The sequence below is a fragment of the Grampus griseus genome (genome assembly GCF_964374135.1).
Source record: "Grampus griseus genome assembly, chromosome: 1".
Taxonomy (NCBI): Eukaryota; Metazoa; Chordata; class Mammalia; order Artiodactyla; family Delphinidae; genus Grampus; species Grampus griseus.
Genome location: NC_139017.1, coordinates 139,170,279 through 139,184,388, shown reverse-complemented (window position 1 = coordinate 139,184,388; position 14,110 = coordinate 139,170,279). Strand labels below are relative to the sequence as shown.

The window sequence follows — 14,110 nt, the reverse complement described above, 5'->3', positions numbered from 1 at the left end:
TTAAAAAATAAATAAAATAGACCAACACACATAAATATACTTTCTTTATATCTCCTTAATCTGCCTTATTTTCTTCATAGTAACTATATTCTTTATTTTTTGCATGTTCATTGTCTCCCCCAGTGGCTTAGAAGCTTCATGAGGGTAGGTTCATTGGTTTAGTATATTTTCAAGGACAAGGCCTACCATCTAGTGAGCACGCAATATTTGTTGAAAAATGGGAAGAAAAGCTTAATTGTTTTATTGGCTTAATAACAGTTTCCTTTGGGTAAAAGGCACAGCATCTCTGTTAGGGTTTTTGAAAATTACTACTGTATAAATGTTGAAAAACCTAGTACCTATATGACTCCATGGATTGAAATTGATTCTTTCCCCCAGTTCTTTTAGAACTCATCAAATTGAGGCTGCTCCAACCAGCTCTGCAGTTGATGGATTTAAGGCAAGTCTTGTCTTTAAGGAGATTGAAAAGAAGCTTGAAGAGGTAAGATTTATGTAAAATATTGGGATATTTCTTACGGAAAAACCCGAACGAACTTTTTGGTCAACCCAATACTACCAGGAGGACCCTGGGGCTAGAGGAAGCAGATATAGATTTCACGTGTTGCCATGAGTGGTACCAGTTGAAAATTTATATCGTACTGTCAAGTATTGAGTGTATTTTATATTTCTTAGTGTCTACTATGGCTTCCTTGTAATTTTGGTAAGAGTGCATGTCAGAGATGAATAAATCTCCAGATTTGAGTGATGTAAAGGGATTCTAATTTACTTTGGTATAATTTCCTTCTGAATTACGAAGATCTTATTTAGAACCATTCGAAAGAATAATATTTAAAGGAGCCTTAAAGGTACCTAATATCAAAACTCCTTTTAAAAAGAAATCTTTTGTGCTTGAGTTTTTCACAGTTTTAAAATTTGTTTTTCTTGTTGTAAAAATGATCTAATTAAAAGGATTATACAGAAGCATATAAAGAAGAAAAATTTTGGGCTTCCCTGGTGGCGCAGTGGTTGAGAGTCCGCCTGCCGATGCAGGGAACACGGGTTCATGCCCCGGTCCGGGAAGATCCCACATGCCGCGGAGCAGCTGGGCCCGTGAGCCATGGCCGCTGAGCCTGCGCGTCCGGAGCCTGTGCTCCGCAACGGGAGAGGCCACAACAGTGAGAGGCCCGCATACTGAAAAAAAAAAAAAAAAAAAAGAAAAATTTTAAATCTCCTGAAATGCCATTACTAAGAGTTCACTAAACTGTTAACAGTGGTTGACATTCTTTGAGACATCTCTCTGTGTGTATTAACATACAGTTTTACATAATGAGGATCATACAATGCATGTTGAGTTTTTAAATTTATATTATATATGCAACTATGTTTATGTACAGTACTTAGTTCTTTAAAAGAATTTTTTATACAGCAGGTTCTTATTAGTTATCCATTTTATACATATGAGTGTATATATGTCAATTGCAATCTCCCAATTCATCCCACCGCCACCAACCCCCATCCCCACTTGCCCCCCTTGGTGTCTATATGTTTGTTCTCTACATCTCTGTCTCTATTTCTGCCTTGCAAACCGGTTCATCTGTACCATTTTTCGAGAATCCACATATATGCATTAATATACGATATTTGTTTTTCTCTTTCTGACTTACTTCACTCTGTATGACAGTCTCTAGGTCCATCCACATCTCTACAAATGACCCAATTTCATTCCTTTTTATGGCTGAGTAATATTCCATTGTATATATGTACCACAACTTCTTTATCCATTTGTCTGTCGATGGGCATTTAGGTTGCTTCCATGACCTGGCTACTGTAAATAGTGCTGCAATGAACATTGGGGTGCGTGTGTCTTTTTGAATTATGGTTTTCTCTGGATATATGCCCAGTAGTGGGATTGCTGGGTCATATGGTAATTCTATTTTTAGTTTTTCTTTTTCCTTTCTTTATTTAACATCTTTATTGGAGTAAAATTGCTTTACAATGCTGTGTTAGTTTCTGCTTTATAACAAAGTGAATCAGCTATACATATACATATATCCCCATATCTCCTCCCTCTTACGTCTCCCTCCGACCCTCCCTATCCCATCCCTCTAGGTGATCACAAAGCACTGAGCTGATCTCCATGTGCTATGTGGCTGCTTCCCACTAGCTATCTGTTTTACATTTGGTAGTGTATATATGTCCATGCTACTCTCGCACTTCGTCCCAGCTTACCCTTCCCCCACCCTGTGTCCTCAAGTCCATTCTCTACATCTGCGTCTTTATTCCTGTCCTGCCCCTAGGTTCTTCAGAACCTTTTTTTTTTTTAGGTTACATGTATATGTGTTAGCATACAGTATTTGTATGTATGTATCTTTCTGACTTACTTCACTCTGTATGACAGACTCTGGGTCCATCTACCTCACTACAAATAACTCAATTTCGTTTCTTTCTATGGCTGAGTAACATTCCATTGTATTATGTGCCACATATTCTTTATCCATTCATCTGTTGATGGACACTTAGGTTGCTTCCATGTCCTGGCTATTGTAAATAGTACTGCAGGGCTTCCCTGGTGGTGCAGTGGTTGAGAGTCTGCCTGCCGATGCAGGGGACGCGGGTTCGTGCCCCGGTCCGGGAAGATCCCACATGCTGCGGAGTGGCTGGGCCCGTGAGCCATGGCCGCTGAGCCTGCGCGTCCGGAGCCTGTGCTCTGCAACGGAAGAGGCCACGACAGTGAGAGGCCCGCATACCGCAAAAAAAAAAAAATAGTGCTGCAGTGAACATTGTGGTGCATGACTCTTTTTGAGTTATGGTTTTCTCAGGGTATATGCCCAGTAGTGGGATTGCTGGGTCGTATGGTAGTTCTATTTTTAGTTTTTTAAGGAAGCTCCATACTGTTCTCCATAGTGGCTAGGTCAATTTACATTGCCACCAACAGTGCAAGAGGGTTCCCTTTTCTCCATACCCTCTCCAGCATTTGTTGTTGTAGATTTTCTGATGATGCCCATTCTGACTGGTGTGAGGTGATACCTCATTGTAGTTTTGATTTACATTTCTCTAAAAATTAGTGATGTTGTACATCTTTTCATGTGCCTCTTGGCCATCTGTATGCCTTCTTTGGAGAAATGTCTGTTTAGGTCTTCTGCCCGTTTTTGGATTGGGTTGTTTGTTTGCTTAACATTGAGCTGCATGAGCTGTTTATATATTTTGGAGATTAATCCTTTGTCCATTGATTCGTTTGCAAATATTTTCTCCCATTCTGAGGGTTTGTCTTTTTGTCTTGTTTATAGTTTCCTTTGCTGTGCAAAAGCTTTTAAATTTCATTAGGTCCCATTTGTTTATTTTTTTATTTCCATTACTCTAGGAGGTGGGTCAAAAAAGATCTTCCTGTGACTTATGTCAAAGAGTGTTCTTCCTATGTTTTCCTCTAAGAGTTTTATAGTATCCAGTCTTACATTTAGGTCTTTAATCCCTTTTGAGTTTGTTTTTGTGTATGGTGTTAGGGAGTGTTCTAATTTCATTCTTTTAAATGTAGCTGTCCAGTTTTCCCAGCACCACTTATTGAAGAGGCTGTCTTTTCTCCATTGTATATCCTTGCCACCTTTGTCATAGATTAGTTCACTATAGGTGTGTGGGTTTATCTCTGGGCTTTCTATCCTGTTCCATTGATCTATATTTCTGTTTTTGTGCCATATTGTACCATATTGTCTTGATTACAGTAGCTTGGTAGTATAGTGTGAAATCAGGGAGTCTGATTCCTCCAGCTCCGTTTTTTTCCCTCAAGATTGCTTTGGCTATTTGGGGTCTTTTGTATCTCCATACAAATTTTAAGATTTTTTGTTCTAGTTCTTTAAAAAATGCCCTTGGTAATTAGATAGGGATTGCACTGAATCTGTAGATTGCTTTGGGGAGTATAGTCATTTTGACAATATTGATTCTTCCAATCCAATAACATGATATATCTCTCCATCTGTTCGTGTCGTCTTTTTTTTTTTTTTTTTGCGGTACGCGGGCCTCTCACTGCTGTGGCCTCTCCCGTTGTGGAGCACAGGCTCCGGACGTGCAGGCCCAGTGGCCATGGCTCACGGGCCCAGCCTCTCCGCGGCATGTGGGATCCTCCCGGACCGGGGCACGAACCCGCGTCCCCTGCATCGGCAGGCGGACTCTCAACCACTGCGCCACCAGGGAAGCCCTCGTGTCGTCTTTGATTTCTTTCATCAGAGGCTTATAGTTTTCTGAGTACAGGTCTTTTACCTCCTTAGGGAGGTTTATTCCTAGGTATTTTATTCTTTTTGTTGCAGTGGTGAATGGAATTGTTTCCTTAATTTCTCCTTCTGATCTTTTGTTGTTAGTGTATAGGAATGCAAGAGATTTCTGTGCATAAATTTTTTATCCTGCAACTTTACCAAATTCATTGATTAGTTCTAGTAGTTTTCTGGTAGCACCTTTTGGATTATCTATGTGTAGTATTATGTCATCTGCAAACAGGGACAGTTTTACTTCTTCTTTTCCAATTTCTATACCTTTTATTTCTTTTTCTTCTCTGATTGCTGTGCCTAGAACTTCCAAAACTACGTTGAATATTAGCGGTGAGAGTGGACATCCTTGTCTTGCTCCTGATATTAGAGGAAATGCTTTTAGTTTTTCACCATTGAGAATGATATTTGCTGTGGGTTTGTCATATATGACCTTTATTATGTTGAGGTTGGTTCCCTCTATGCCCACTTTTTGGAGAGTTTTTATCATAAATTCGTGTTGAATTTTGTCAGAAGCTTTTTCTGCATCTATTGAGATGATCATATGGTTTTTATTCTTCAATTTGTTAATGTGGTGTATCACACTGATTGATTTGCATATATTGAAGAATCCTTGCATCCCTGAGATAAACCCCACTTGATCGTGGTGTATGATCCTTTTAATGTGTTGTTGGATTCTGTTTGCTAGTATTTTGTTGAGGATTTTTGCATCTATATTCATCAATGGTATTGGTCTGTAATGTTTTTTGTAGTATCTTCGTCTTGTTTTGGTATCAGGGTGAAGGTGGCCTCATAGAATGAGTTTGGGACTGTTTCTTCCTCTGCAATTTTTTGGAAGAGTTTGAGAAGGATGGGTGTTAGCTCCTCTCTAAATGTTTGATAGAGTTCACCTGTGAAGCCATCTGGTCCTGGACTTTTGTTTCTTGAAAGGTTTTTAACCACAGTTTCAAATTCATTACTTGTGATTGGTCTGTTCATATTTTCTATTTCTTCCTGGTTCAGTCTTGGAACTTTATACCTTTCTAAGAATTTGTTCATTTCTTCCAGGTGGTCCATTTTATTGGCATAGAGTTGCTTGTAGTAGTCTCTTATGATGCTTTGTATTTCTGTGGTGTCCATTGTAACTTCTCCTTTTTCATTTCTAATTTTATTGATTTGAGTCCTCTCCCTCTTTTTCTTGATGAGTCTGGCTAAAGGTTTATCAATTTTGTTTATCTTCTCAAAGAACCAGCTTTTAGTTTTATTGATCTTTGCTGTTCTTTTCTTTGTTTCTATTTCATTTATTTCTGCTCTGATCTTTATGATTTCTTTCCTTGTACTGACTTTGGGTTTTGTTTGTTCTTCTTTCACTAGTTCCTTTAGGTGTAAGATTAGATTGTTTCTTCGAAATTTTTCTTGTTTTTTGAGGTAGGATTGTTTTGCTATAAACTTCCCTCTTAGAACTGCTTTCACTGCATCCCATAGGTTTTAGATCGTCGTGTTTTCATTGTCATTTGTCTCTAGGTATTTTTTGATTTCCTCTTTGATGTCTTCATTGATCTCTTAGTTATTTAGTGATGTATTGTTTAACCTCCATGGGTTTGTGTTTTTTACATTTTTTTCCCCTGTAGTTTATTTCTAACCTCATAGCATTGTGGTCGGAAAAGATGCTTGATATGATTTCAGTTTTCTTAAATTTACCGAGGCTTGATTTGTGGCCCAAGATGTGATCTATCCTGGAGAATGTTCCGTGTGTACTTGAGAAGAAAGTGTATACTGCTGTGTTTTGATAGACTGTCCTATAAATATCAATTAAATCTATCTGGTCTATTGTATCATTTAAAGCTTGTGTTTCCTTATTAATTTTCTGTCTGGGTGATCTGTCCATTGGTGTAAGTGAAGTGTTAAAGTCCCTCAATTTCCTCTTTTATAGCTGTTAGCATTTGCCTTATGTGTTGAGGTGCTCCTGTGTTGGGTGCATGTATATTTATAAGTGTTGGATTGATCCCTTGATCATTATGTAGTGTCCTTCCTTTTCTCTTGTAACTTTCTTTATTTTAAAGTCTATTTTATCTGATACGAGTATTGCTACTCCAGCTTTCTTTTGATTTCCATTTGCATGGCGTATCTTTTTCCACACCTTCACTTTCAGTCTGTATGTTTCCCTAGGTCAGAAGTGGGTCTCTTGTAGACAGCATATGTATGGGACTTGTTTTTGTATCCATTCAGTGAGCCTGTGTCTTTTGGTTGGAGCATTTAATCCATTCACATTTAAGGTAATTATCAGTTTGTATGTTCTTATTACCATTTTCTTAATTGTTTTGGGTTTGTTTTTGTAGGTCCTTTTCTTCTCTTTTGTTTTCCACTTAGAGAAGTTCCTTTAGCATTTGTTGTAGAGATGGTTTGGTGGTGCTGAATTCTCTTTGCTTGTCTGTAAAGATTTTGATTTCTCTGTCGAATCTGAATGAGATCCTGGCTGGGTAGAGTAATCTTGGTTGTAGGTTCTTCCCTTTCATCACTTTAAATATATCTTGCCACCCCCTTCTGGCTTGTAGAGTTTCTGCTGAGAAATCAGCTGTTAACCTTATGGGAGTTCCCTTGTGTGTTGTCATTTTTCCCTTGTTGCTTTTAATAATTTTTCTTTGTCTTTTTAATTTTTGTCTATTTGATTAGTGTATGTCTTGGTGTGTTTCTCCTTGGGTTTATCCTGCCTGGGACTCTCTGTGCTTCCTGGACTTGGGTGGCTATTTTTTTCCCATGTTAGGGAAGTTTTCAACTATAATCTCTTCAAATATTTTCTCGAGTCCTTTCTCTCTCTCTTCTCCTTCTGGGACCCCTATAATGTGAATGTTGTTGCATTTAATTTTGTCCCAGAGGTCTCTTAGGCTGTCTTCGTTTCTTTTCATTCTTTTTTCTTCATTCTGTTCTGCAGCAGTGAATTCCACCATTCTGTCTTCCAAGTCACTTATCCATTCTTCTGCCTCAGTTATTCTGTTAATGATTCCTTCTGGTATTTTTCATTTTAGTTATTGTATTGTTCAACTCTGTTTGTTTGTTCTTTAATTCTTCTAGGTATTTGTTCTTTAATTCTTCTAGGTGTTTGTTAAACATTTCTTACATTTTCTTGATCTTTGCCTCCATTCTTTTTCTGAGGTCCTGGATCATCTTCACTATCATTATTCTGAATTCTTTTTCTGGAAGGTTGCCTATCTGCACTTCATTTAGTTGTTTTTCTGGGGTTTTATCTTGTTCCTCTATCTGGTCCATAGTCCTCTGCCATTTCATTTCATCTATCTGTCTGTGAATGTGGTTTTCGTTCCACACGCTGCAGGATTATAGATCTTCTTGCTTCTGCTGTCTGCCTTCTGGAGGATCAGTAATTAGTTCTTGATAGATAATAATCATACTAAAGCAATCTAACAGTAACTCTCCAAAATAGAGAGTTATTCTCTTCAGGCAAAATTAGGTATTTACTTCATTGTTTCAAACTTAAAGATACCTTGGAATTTCATAATTGATTTTAATTGTGACCAACGAGGCACAGTTACAGCCACAATCACATAATTCCAATTACACATGTATTAAGCTGACCAGTGGGCTGAAATAAAGGATTCAGAACATTTAAGGTGTGCATTTCACTCATGTTAGAGCCACAGTGTGAAGGCAAGCATTGTGCATATCTTGTAACTCCCTTATTATAGCACAGAGGATTTCTTAACACCTTAAGGTGATTGTGCTGTGGATGGGAAAACAGCTAAAGTGACTGATGTGTCTTGACAAAGTACCCTGCATTTCTAGAATTTTCATAATGATCAACAATCTTCCTGATGTAGAGGGGGCCAGGGCTGACAGTTCCCAGCAGGCAGGCAGTGGCCCAGGAGCTTGCAGACCTATCTTGCTGCCATCTTGAGGGATACACCCTTGTTAGTCTACCTGTTTTGTTTTAATATTCATTTATTTATTTTTTTGGCTGCGCCAGGTCTTAGTTGCGCTATGTGGGATCTTTAGTTGCTGCATGTGTGATCTAGTTCCCTGACCAGGGATTGAACCCAGGCCCCCTGTGTTGGGAGTGTGGAGTCTTAGCCACCGGACTGTCAGGGAAGTCCCTACCTGTTATTTTATAACCTGCTTTCTTCTCTTGATAGTATATTCACTGCCCATAAATATAAATCCTTACCATCAGTTTTAATGACCCCATAGTACACGTTTGAATATAGGTATCATAATCTATATAACTAGCCTCCTGTGTTGAACATTGTGTTGTATTTAAATCTTGCAAGTAAAAAAAACAGGTATAATAAATTTCCTTTTGCCCTCATTTTTAAATACTTAACGCCATGATTACCTCAGCACAACTAGTTAGAAGGGGAAATTGTTGGGTTGTTGGATATGTATGTTTAGCTTTTTGATACGTGTTGCCAAACTATCCACCAAAAAGAGGGAACTTATTTACAAACTTAATGACAGTTCGTGAGAGTGATGGTTTTTTCTTCACACTATCTCCAGTGCTTTGTTGGCTGGCTTTAAAAAAATCTTTGCCAATAGTAGGGAAATATATCTCATTATTGTTTTTTAAATTTCTTTTATTACAAATGTCCACTAAAGTGAAGCTGGACTCTCTAAGGGCTCAGCTTGAAAAAAATTTTTTTCATGCCACCAGTATTTGCCTGCAGAATAATCCATAGGATAGTTGCTTCTGCCAGGTTGTCCCTTTTTTTTTCTTTTTTTTCAACTTTATTCTGTCAAAAAAGAAAATAGTTTAGAGAGTATCTGTTATGGCTATATGTCAACCATTGCATATTTCATTACTGGGATTAACGAAACAGTGCTGTTTTTATTTCACAGTTTTCTTTTAGCTTTGCAAATGTATGCCTCTTGCTCCCATTTTAATTCTTTTCTTCTCCTTCTGTAACCTCACTTGCATGGACCTTGTCCCCTTGTTTCTTTTTTCCTTCCCACGATTGTCAGTTTCCTAAATGTTTGCAGTACTAGAAAGTGAAAGTCTTGGAATCTTTTGTCAATTCATGCATTTTCTGCATTGCAAAGGAAGCCTGACAAGAGATTTTATTTCCACTTTTGTTTTCGATAGCAATACCCCATTGCCCTTCTTTGAATTGTCTTAATTTTTTGTTCCTATTAAGTTTACAACAGGACCTACTCCTTGACCCTTTGCCTACTCAGAAAGAAGTACTTTTCTTCAAGCAAGCAGGCACTTAGAACTTTCTTAGTTTTAGTGATCTCTAGTGTTGCAACAGATATGTATTTTCTTTACCCTTTTAACTCTCTCCTCCTTGTCCATTTCCTTGCCCTCTCTCACTCCTTCTTCAATTGAAAATGTTTTATTGACCAAAGGATTTGATTTTATAAGAGGATCAGTTGGTTGTCAAAAGTAACAGCAGGTGCAAAATTAATCTACATCTGTCTTAAGGAAATGGGAGGAATTTCCAGGTATTCAGGTAGAATTCCTAAACGTTTGCTGGTGATTTCCTGCTCTAACTTGTTGGTGTCTAACATAACTATTCCTGAGGCATTGTGCAAGCAGATGATGCATAGATGCAGCTGGAAGTAGCTGTTCATGGGCTCTTGGCCCCAAAGGAAGCCTGGCTCCTTGGGTGGCCCAGCACACCAGCGTTACTACCTACTCTTCTAGATTATCTCCACAGAACCTTGAAGGATAAAGGATTTTAAGGAATGTGGAAAGGACTTGAACTTTCTTTTATTTATGGTGACAGAAACTACTTTTATAGGCCAAATTTTGGAAGTATTGATATAACCCACTTTGCCATATGGTATGAGCAAATGGAAAGAGCATTGAATTTGAAGTTAAACCAACCTGAGATTGATTTCTGGTTGTGTTGCTTACTTGTCATACGTCCTTGCCCTTCAGGGAACATTGAGTTTAGTGGGAAAATAGACATGGGAAATTTTTCCCGGGAAAAAAAAAAAACTGCTTTAGCAAGAAACTTGCAGGTGGGTGTATGTGCAAAGGGCTATCAAAATGTCCAGTAGAGGCAGAAACGCCTTTCCAGAAGAGTTAGCGTGTGAGCTGAGACTTGAATTGATGAAGTTAGGTGGGAATGGAGAGTAGGAGGAGGTGAGTGAACTGGGACAGGGCATGAGCAAGGGCATAGAGGCATGTATGTTCATGGCATTCAAAGCGGTCAGAACAAAAAAACCTGGGGAGGATGAAAAAGGGGCTGAAGATAAGAACATATAAATATCCTTCAGATTATGAAGAATTTTGAATGATGGCAGACTTTATCCTGTAGGCTGTGGGGAGCCATTTAAATTCAAACCTGAAAGTGATATTTATGTTAGTGTTAGGTGGGTTATATTAGAGGGATTAGTTGGCAGTAGGATAGAGAATAGTCTAAAGGGTTCTTAACCTTTTAGAGCCTCAGTAATTTTTTCTGCTTAATGAGCTAATATTAACACCTGTGCAACTACTTTCAGGGTTTTATGAAAATTAAAGAAATAATGTATATAAAAGCACTTGAAAACTTTATAGCCCCCAAAAGATTATTGTTGTTACTAGTTTTTCCGAAAGTTAACTTAATTTGAGTGAGATGTTTTAAGGGAAGCCAAAATAAGAGAATTTCTCTCCTTCACTTTAAAAATTTGACAATCATTTTGATTTCTTGATTTAATTAGAAAATGTTGGTAGTTGATTTCAGGACAGTCACATGTTAAGAATTGCTTCCATGGCTGTTGAGATAAGTAGGCCTAGATTAAATATTTTTAGAATAGCTTCTTTGGAGTCCTAAGACCCATGGTTCATTCTAGATAGGTTCAGGTGTGTTATCTATGTACAAGAAAAAGATTGACACACCCACTAGGATAACTAAAATAAAAAAGACAGACAAGAATGTTGGTAAGGATGTAGAGAAATTGGAACCTTCATTTGTTGCTGGTAGGAGTGTAACATGGTGCAGCCACTTTAGAAGACAGCTTGATAGTTCCTCGAAAGGTTAAACATTACCTTATGACCCAAATTTTTACTTCTAAATATAAGAGGAATTAGATCCTATGTCCATATGAAAACTTGTGCACAAATGTCCATAGCACTATCATTGATAATAGCTGAAAAGGGGAAACAGCCATCAACTGGTGAATGGCTAAACAAAATGTGCTGCATCCATACAATGGAATATTATTTGGCCATCAAAAGGAACTAATTACTGATAACGTGCTTTAACGTGGATAAACCTTAAAAGCATTATACTAAGTGAATGAAGCCAGTAATAAAAGACCATATACTGTATGATTCCATTTGTGTGAAATGTCCAGAATAAGCAAGTCCATCAAGACAGAAAGTAGGTTAGTGGTTGTCAGGGGCTAGCAGGAGAGGAGAATGGTGGGGGTGGGAGTGACTGCTAATGTGTATGGTTTTCTTTTGGGGGTGATGAGCATATTCTAACATTAGATAGTGGTGTTGGTTGCACAACTTTGAATATACTAAAATACCACTGAATTAATATACTTTAAAAGGATTAATTTTTTGATATATAAATATCTCAATGAATTTGTTATAAAACAAACAAAACACAACAAAAAGAAAGAACTTAGGCCAGACTCTCTTCATACGTAGAAACAGAGGTTAGTAACTGATAATAATTATTTGAGTATTTCAGGTACTTAGCACAGTGCCTGAACATAGTAAACACTAAAGTCTTTGTTAAAAGAAGAAATATTATGATACCAAAAGGAGGAATCTTGGATATAAATTATTGCAGGGATGTAAGGCTGAAAAAAAAAAGGTGGTAAATAAAAACTCGATTAGAAATTATAAGAAAACTGAAAAGGTAGCCAATTCCAGAATAAATATGTAAAGATGAATATATTTTCTATATATTTGAAATTACCTAGTCATGAAATATAATGAAAAATATATTATTAACAAGAGTAATATAAAATATTAAAAAACTAAGAGTAAACTTGGCAAGAAATGTACAAAAGCCTATATGGGGGAAAATGACAAAATATTGCCAAGGGACATCAAGGAAAACTTGAAGATACACCATCTTCATGGATGGGAGGACTTAATATTGTAAAGATATTACTTTTCCTCCAAACAGATCCATATATTGTATGTAGCCCCACTTATTTATTTGTTTGTTTGTTTATTTTGGCTGCGTTGGGTATTTGTTGCTGTGCACAGGCTTTCTCTAGTTGTGGGCGGGTGGGGGCTACTCTTCGTTGCTGTGCATGGGCTTCTCATTGCTGTGGCTTCTCTTGTTGTGGAGTATGGGCTCTAGGCACATGGGCTTCAATAGTTGCAGCATGAGGGCTCAGTAGTTGTGGCACATGGGCTCTAGGGCGTGCAGGCTTCAGTAGTTGTGGCGTGCCAGCTCAGTAGTTGTGGCTCGCGGGCTCTAGAGCACAGGCTCAGTAGTTGTGGTGTACGGGCTTAGTTGCTCTGTGGCATGTAGGATCTTCCCAGACCAAGGATTGAACCCATGTCCCCTGCATTGGCAGGTGGATTCTAAACCACTGCCCCACCAGGGAAGTCCTATAGCCCCATTTTCGGGGGAAGAACTAACTAAATGATTATAATGTACATCTAGAGGAAAAAACGTCCAAAACAAATCCAAGAATAGTTAAGAATCTTTCTAAGAGAGGAATTATGGTATTTACTGTACCAAAGAGTAAAGTACATTTATAAAGCTATAATACTGGCACAGGAATAGCAGACAGATCATACAGTAAAATAATGGGGAAAAATGCCAGCGTTTATTGAGCAGTTACTCTGTGCTTTGTGGGTATTTAAATACCATACAACTCTATGAGGGTAGCTATATTATTATCTCCCTTTCACAGATAAGAAGACTGAGATTCAGAGAGATTTAGTAAATTGCTCAGGGTTATATAAGTAATGGCAGAGCAGGAATTCAAACCGATGCTGATTGCAAATTCATTGTTATTAATTAGTAAAATTTAATTCTTGGAGATTAACCTTAAGTAAATGAGGTTATGTAAAAATACTTAGATGTAAGAACGTTATGTACAGCATTGTTATAAGAGCCAGAAGTTAAGACTAACCTTAAACATCAAGCAGCAGAGTATTGGTTAAATAAAGTATAGTACACGTCTACAATTAAAGACTATGTATGGTCATTTAAAGTTATATGGAAGAATACTTAATGACACAGTAATAAGGATAGCTATATTAAACCGAAAAGTGGATTACAAAACAGTATATATACTCATTAAAAATATATATATGGGGGCTTCCCTGGTGGCGCAGTGGTTGAGAGTCCGCCTGCTGATGCAGGGGACACGGGTTCATGCCCCGGTCCGGGAAGATCCCACATGCCACAGAGCAGCTAGGCCCGTGAGCCATGGCCGCTGAGCCTGCGCGTCTGGAGCCTGTGCCCCGCAACAGGAGAGGCCACAGCAGTGAGAGGCCCAAGTACCGCAAGAAAAAAAAAAAAAAATATATATATATATATATATATATATATATATATATATATATATATATATGTATGTAGAGAAAAAAGAGGAGATTTATATCAAAATGTTATTTTCTCTGAGTGGTGAAATTATGAATGATTTGTTTTCTTTTTGCTTCTCAATATTTTCTATTTTTTCTGCAGTACAATATGTTTTTTTCTCTAAAGAAAAATAATTGCAATAAAATTATTGTGTGTGTGTTTTTTTTTAAGGTGTGTGAGTTATTCACCCTGCCAGCCGGGTTAGCGGGTCCTCTGTGCTCCTGTAGGCCCCTGTGTTCCCCTTTTTCGTAGTGATCATAGTGTATTATCATTTACCCTTCTAACTCCGTAGCGTCTGGAATAAAGTCTGGTGCCAATCATTGTTTCGGTCAATCAATATTTCAGTAAGGAAGGATGAAACAGAGTGGGAATGAAGGGGAGAGGGAGGGAGAAAGGAAACCAACC

General features: G+C 37.8%; 1 protein-coding gene across 1 annotated transcript in view; it reads left to right on the top strand.

Annotated features, from left to right (window-relative positions):
• SCP2 (sterol carrier protein 2) overlaps positions 1-14,110 on the top strand; it is a 164,231-nt gene that overhangs the window by 129,085 nt on the left and 21,036 nt on the right. The window contains exon 13 of the mRNA XM_082665984.1: positions 379-481. Coding sequence (XP_082522110.1) covers positions 379-481 — 103 coding nt within the window. The remainder of the gene's footprint in view (positions 1-378; positions 482-14,110) is intronic.